This window comes from Echinops telfairi, unplaced genomic scaffold, assembly GCF_000313985.2.
Source record: "Echinops telfairi isolate 266 unplaced genomic scaffold, ASM31398v2 ScPeMD7_655;HRSCAF=1070, whole genome shotgun sequence".
Classification (NCBI taxonomy): Eukaryota; Metazoa; Chordata; class Mammalia; order Afrosoricida; family Tenrecidae; genus Echinops; species Echinops telfairi.
The window spans coordinates 33804548-33810626 of NW_022104553.1; the positions used below are offsets into that span (position 1 = coordinate 33804548).

The following is a 6079-nucleotide window of genomic DNA, read 5'->3' on the forward strand; positions in this document are numbered from 1 at the left end:
TGATGCCTGATACCTGATCCCTTCGACACCTTGTGATCTCACAGGCTGGTGTGCTTCTTCCATGTGGGCTTTGTTGTTTCTGTTAAATGGACCCCTGTTTAATCTTCCAGCCTATAGGATCCCAGATTATATATCTTTTGACAGCCAGGCATCAGCTTTCTTCATCGCTTTTGCTTATGGACCCGCTTTGTCTTCAGTCTTTTTTTTTTTAATGTCAACTTTTTCTGAGGAACGGCTTCTGGATTTGAACTGCAACCTAAAGAGTAGTCCACTAGGCCACCCTAGTAAATTGGTGTAGCTCAGCTCTTCTAATACTACAAGTCCCAAGAAGCCTCGGGATGCCCAATCCTACATCTCCCATCGTGCCCCGCGAGGCGCAGGCGTTGTAGTGCTTCTGGAGTCGCTAGGGCTTGAACTACATATCCCAGGCTGCTCATGGGCCAGGCGTTGGTTTGCTTCCGGAAACGCCCCCAGAAGGTGGGACTTAGAGCGAGAAATCTACGATCCCAGCTGTTAATTGGTTAGCAAACGAGATCGACGGGTACATTGACGAATGGCATTTATAACAAACCCCCGAAGGCCCGCCCTCAGTCGGGAAAGCAGAGTGGTAATGGTCGTTTACCGGGACGCCGCTGATTGAGGACTGTCAGCTCTCCTCCCCGGCCCCCGGCTTAGAAGTGTGACCCCCTCGAGAGCTGGGACTCATCCGACCCAGCTAAGCAGATCCCGAGCCCAAACCATGTTCCCGGTGAAAGTAAAAGTGGAGAAATCAGGTGAGGAGCCGAGGTCGCGGGCCTGTGGAGGCCGCGGGAGCACTCAGCTGATCGAAGTCTGGTCGTTTTGACAAACATGATTGATTGTCACGATCTGGCTGACGACTCCCTGCAATCCAACTGACTATCGCGATACGTGCCACCTTCACCTCCCTCTGCTCAAGGTAGCTTTGAAATGGACTGGTGGCGGCTGAGGCAGGGTTCCTTAGCGTGCAGCTAGGAGAAGGGCCCTTTACTTGGCTCTGCCTCCGTTTCCCCATGCGCAGCAGTGGGTCAGTTCGGCGCCTGAGGTACAGACAGCGACGCGTTCAAGCCCCGCACTTACTGTATCCCAGTCATCCCCAGAGAGTAGCCAGTGAGGCGGGAGCAACTGAAACTCAGAGGGGACGTAGTTTGGGACTGAGCAGAGCTGGTGGGAACCCAGGACTGGTTGGTGAAGGGCAATGGGCGAGGAAGAGGAAGAATGAAAGACGGGCCTTTCTCTGCCTATACAGTCTCGGAGACCCACAGGAGCTATAGGTCCCTACAAGTTGGCATCCATTCGATGGCGGTGGGTGTGGTTTTTGTTTGTTTGCTTTTTGGTGAGGTCTTCAGTTTTTGCTCTGGGGGAAATGAACCAAGTGAGGCGTTGATTAACATGAATAGAGTGGAGACTTGATTATAAATGCGAGTTGGCAGAGCGGTAGACGGGATTGCACAGGTTTAGGAGGTTTCTAATGGGATGATCGGAGCAGGAGTGGCTAGCAGTGGTTCTCAACCTTCTTAATGCTTCGAATGCCGCCACCCTTTAATATAGTTCCTCGTGTTATGGTGACCCCCCCCTCCAACCATAAAATTATTTTCGTTGCTACTTCATTACTGTAGTTTTGCTACTGTTATGAATCGGGCGACCCCTGTGAAAGGGTCATTTGACACCCCCCCCAAGGGGTCGCGACCCACAGATTGAGAACCGTTGGGCTACAGATAGCTTGCTGTAACCGTCTTATGGAAGTGGATCAGAAGGGGAGACTGAGGCTGGGAGCCCTGGGAGAGGATGGGACAGGACCAGGATGCGTGGATTAGGGCTGGGCTGGGCGCAAGAGATACTCAGTTGGACAGGCTGGTGAGCTGATATGGGGGAGGGAGAGGCATCCGCAGCTCCCTGGGGGAAAGTGGAACCACCCTGAGATGGAACCCAAAGAGACCTGTACACAGGGGTTCTCAAACTTTTTAAACGGGGCCCGTTCACTGTCCCTCAGACCCGTTGGAGGGCCAGACTATAGTTAAAAAAACCCAACAAACTATGAACAAATTCCTATGCACACTGCGCATATCTTATTTTGAAGTAAAAAAACAAATGGGGCAAAAACAACCGGCGGGCCACATTTGAGGACGCCTGCCTGTACATTTAGAGAGCCACTGATGCCAGTGTGGGACTCAGTGGGTAGGATGAGTCTGGGAGTTATCCAGGAAGAAGTGTCCAGGAAACCAGGGGTCCCCAAGGTCTGGAGTTGCATGGGGAGCTGGGCTGGAGACCCCTGTGCAGCTTCATCCACCCCTTTGGCTCCTGCCTAAGGCACTTTGCTTAATCTCAGTTACCCCCAGCCTCTCACTTCCACCTCATCCTCACTCTTCCCAGCCAAGAGAGGATCCCTGTCTCCTGACTTCCTCAGGAGTCCCAGGACTAGCAAGACATGGCCCCACTTGCCCCTCTGGGCTCTGGGCTCTGGGTCTAGAGCTCCTGCTACTTGCAAGTGGAGAGCAAGCACCCCGCCAGGTTGAGAAGAGTGTAATCATCACATCATTCATTGCCTCCTTCAATTCTGTACCAAAGGGAGGCAGTCACCCGGGTCCACAGGACCAGGCAGGGACCAGAGTGAGCCAAGTGAGGTGTGCGACATGCAGGAAGGTGTGCCCAGATGTTATGCCTCAAAACAAACCCCAAATGGGTGTTTTAGGTGAAATCTCCCAAATTTGAAATGTTAACAGCTAATTCAGATTTCAGGTAGCACCACTGGGTCAACCACATGAAGTACATCTAGGGACTAGCTTCTGATCCTCTGACCCCGGGTTACAATGTCCACTGTGGAATCATAGAGACAGGTGTTGAGCACCTTGACACCACTTCCTAGCTGAGGCTGCGAACCCAGGGGGAGGCTGAGGCAGGACTCAGGCCAGTGACTTTGAACCAGTGCGGCCTAACCTCTCTGTAGCAGTTTCCTTGGTCAATAAACACAGATTAAAAATCAAACCTAACCCCTGCCATGCCCAGTTTTATCTTGGAAAATGAACGGAGATCCCTGCATTTTCCTTTCGGATCTTCATTTGCTTTGTTACAAGGTAGTAATAGCTCACAGTGTTCACTCAGTGTTTGGAGTCCCAAGTCCAAGACTGGGCCTGGTGGGAGGGCCGTGCCTTCAGATTGACCAGGAGGAGATCGCAGAGCTGAAGGAGCCCTGGTGGCCGAGAGGGTTACAAGGTGGGACGTTACTACAAGGTCACAGCTAAGGCGGCCTAGCTGCTCATCAGGAGAAAGGTGAGGTTTTCTACTCTTGCCAAGGTCATGGTCTCGGAAACCCACAGGGACAGTTCCACCGGACCTCTAGCGTCCCGGAGTCAGCATCCGCTCAACGGCAGCGAGTTTGAGTTTTCAAAAAAACTCAAGATGACCCCCACAAGGTCCCCCAAACCTGTCACTAAACCTTCTGAAATATTACCTCTGTAATGGATTTCACGGGCCAGCAGTTCCCCTGGGAAACCACTATTTCGATTGAGCCGGTTTATTTTCCTGAAGGCTCCCTTCGGAGACTCAGGGCTTCTTTACAGCGCCATCCACTGATTGCGGAGCCACATCAGAACATGTTTTGTTTGTGTGTGACACTCCTTTACTTTGAGCCCAGTTTTGCATTTGATGTCTGGGGAAATGTTTGCTTTGATCTAACTCCATATCCACATCCATATTTTTATTTGGGGGAGACATTTGTTATTTAAATTCGAAGTCAAATTTAACTACCATCGAGTCGATTCTCACGGTGACCCTATAGAACAGGGTAGAACTACCCTCGTGCATTTCCAAGACTCTAACTCCATGAGAGTAGAAAGCCTCACCTTTCTCCCTCAGAGCTGCTGGTGGTTTGGAACTGCTGGCCTTTCCGTGAGCAGCCCCACAGGTACCTGGATGGTGCCACCAAGGCACCTGAGGTGTTGATCGGGTCACAAGGTTCAAGAGTTGATGGTAACCGTACCCAATTGTAGGGAAGTCGGCCATTCCATCAGGGAGACGGAAGCAGAATGAATGCATTTGAATGACAGTGCTGGTGCAAAGTATTGACAGTACCACGGACGCCCGGAGAACAAACCAGTCGGCTTTGGACGAAGCACGACCAGAACGCACCTGCCAAGCAAGGATGGCGCGCCTTTGTCTCACGTGGTCCGCACACGTGATCAGGAGAGACCAGTCCCTGGTAGAGGAGAGTGTGCGTGGGCAAGTGGCAGGGCAGTGAGACAGAGGAAGACCTGGACCAAGAGAGATTGACTCAGTGGTTGCAACAGTGGGCTCAGACCTAACGCCTGAGCAAACGGCTCAGGACCCGCAGCGGTTCCTTCTGATGGCCACAGATGGCGCTGCCAGGACTCCGAACCAACCCCGCAGTCCCTAGCAGCAACACACGGTACCAGGGGTCGACGACGTTGCATGGGCATTTCGTTTTTTTAATATTTCTTTTCCAAGGTAGGTGCAGGACTGGGGTGGTGTATCCGAGTCCCTTGGAAAGACCTTGAACGCGAGCGCTAGCAGGAGTGCCAGGCATGGAGAGCTGCGGAGGCCAAGGAAGGCCAGCCCAGGCCATGGAGCCCTGTGCGGGAGACTCGGATGGACATCCGCTTGCCCACCTCTTGCCCCAAGCCCGACACCAGCTAGCCCTCCCAGCGCACTCTCCTTCCCTGGGGCAGTTACGCCCTGGCCAGGGTCACACAGTAAACTCACGAATAAAGCACAACCCACGTCACTGCTATCGAATAGGTGGCGACCCCTCGCAGGCCTACAGGACAGGGTAGAACCGCCCCGCCGCGGCCTGCACTGTCGGGACGGTCCCTCGTTCCTGGAGTCGAAAGCCCCTACCGTCTGCCGGGGAGCAGAGGCTTCAAAGAGCCGGCCTTGTGGGGAGCAGCCCACGCGGGACGCAGGACACCACCAGGTCTGCTCAGTGCATGCACGGCGCACACTTAAGGGTTAAGTGACTTTTTAAGGAACAGGATGCAGCTCAGGAATCTGGCCAGGCAGGCAGGGCCTCCTGTGGGCCTCCCGGGGACAGGCTCCCCTGCCCCCGCCTGAGGACAAGCTGTTTTTCCTTCTGCCCCTGGGCCCCTTCTGGGCTGCTGCCACTGGCGCCGCCGCCCACCCCAACCGGGCCTGCTCTGTTTGCGTTTCAGCGCTTGACCAGCTTACAGTTCTTTGGGGAGGTTCCTTGCTCCCCCCGCGCCCCCATCCCCATCCCCTCTTCTTTCAGCTGCTTCCTGCTGGTTCTTCGGGCTGCTTAGGTCTCCCCAAACCTCCCTCGCTGCCACTCGCTGCCCCTATAGGACAGGGTAGAAGTGCCCCTGTGGGTTTCCCCGACTGTCACTCTTTACAGGAGTAGACAGCCCCATCTTCTGTGGAGTGCCTAGGAGTTTCAAACTGCTGAGACTGCCCTGCCATCAGCGCCCCATCTTGTAACCCACGATGCCATCAGGGCTCCTATGGGTCTACAGATTCCTTGTCAGTTTTAAGGCCTGTCCTGCCACCCAGCCCAGTCCGCCCTGGGAGGCCACCCATGGTTCATTTGCATAGTAAGCGTTACTTGGCTACCACTACCTTCATTTGCAGAACCTACTGTGTTTCCCTGAAAGTAAGACATCCCCTGAAAATAAGACCTACTTACAGTTTTGCCTCTTGCTGAACTATAAGGCATCCCTCCCCAAAATAAGACCTCTCCGAAAATAAGGCCCACCCCCTCCCAAGCTGCCGTAACTCTGGACTCTGGAACATAGCGGCGGGCGCCACTGTGCAGTTCACTGTTGGCTGCAGCGCAGCTGGAGCAGACAGGAAGTGCTAGGGCTCTTTTAATAAAACAATAAACAATAACTCTGGACTCTGGACCATAGCGGCGGGCGCCACTGTGCAGCTCACTGTTGGCCGCAGCGCAGCCGGAGCAGACAGGAAGTGCGAGGTCTCTTTTAATAAAACAATAAACAATAAATGTGTACCGTATTCTTCTTCATGGAAAAATAAGACATCCCCTGAAAATAAGACCTAGCACATCTTTGGGAGCAAAAATTAATATAAGACA

At 53.5% G+C, this 6079-nt stretch overlaps 1 protein-coding gene across 3 annotated transcripts in view; it reads left to right on the forward strand.

Moving 5' to 3' along the window:
• Positions 1-628: 628 nt before the first annotated feature.
• Positions 629-6079, forward strand: part of LIN37 (lin-37 DREAM MuvB core complex component) — a 24587-nt gene continuing 19136 nt past the window's right edge. For all 3 annotated transcript variants that reach the window (XM_045293032.1, XM_004715800.2, XM_045293033.1), the window contains exon 1: positions 629-773. In XM_045293032.1, coding sequence (XP_045148967.1) covers positions 740-773 — 34 coding nt within the window. In that variant the 5' untranslated portion in view covers positions 629-739. The remainder of the gene's footprint in view (positions 774-6079) is intronic.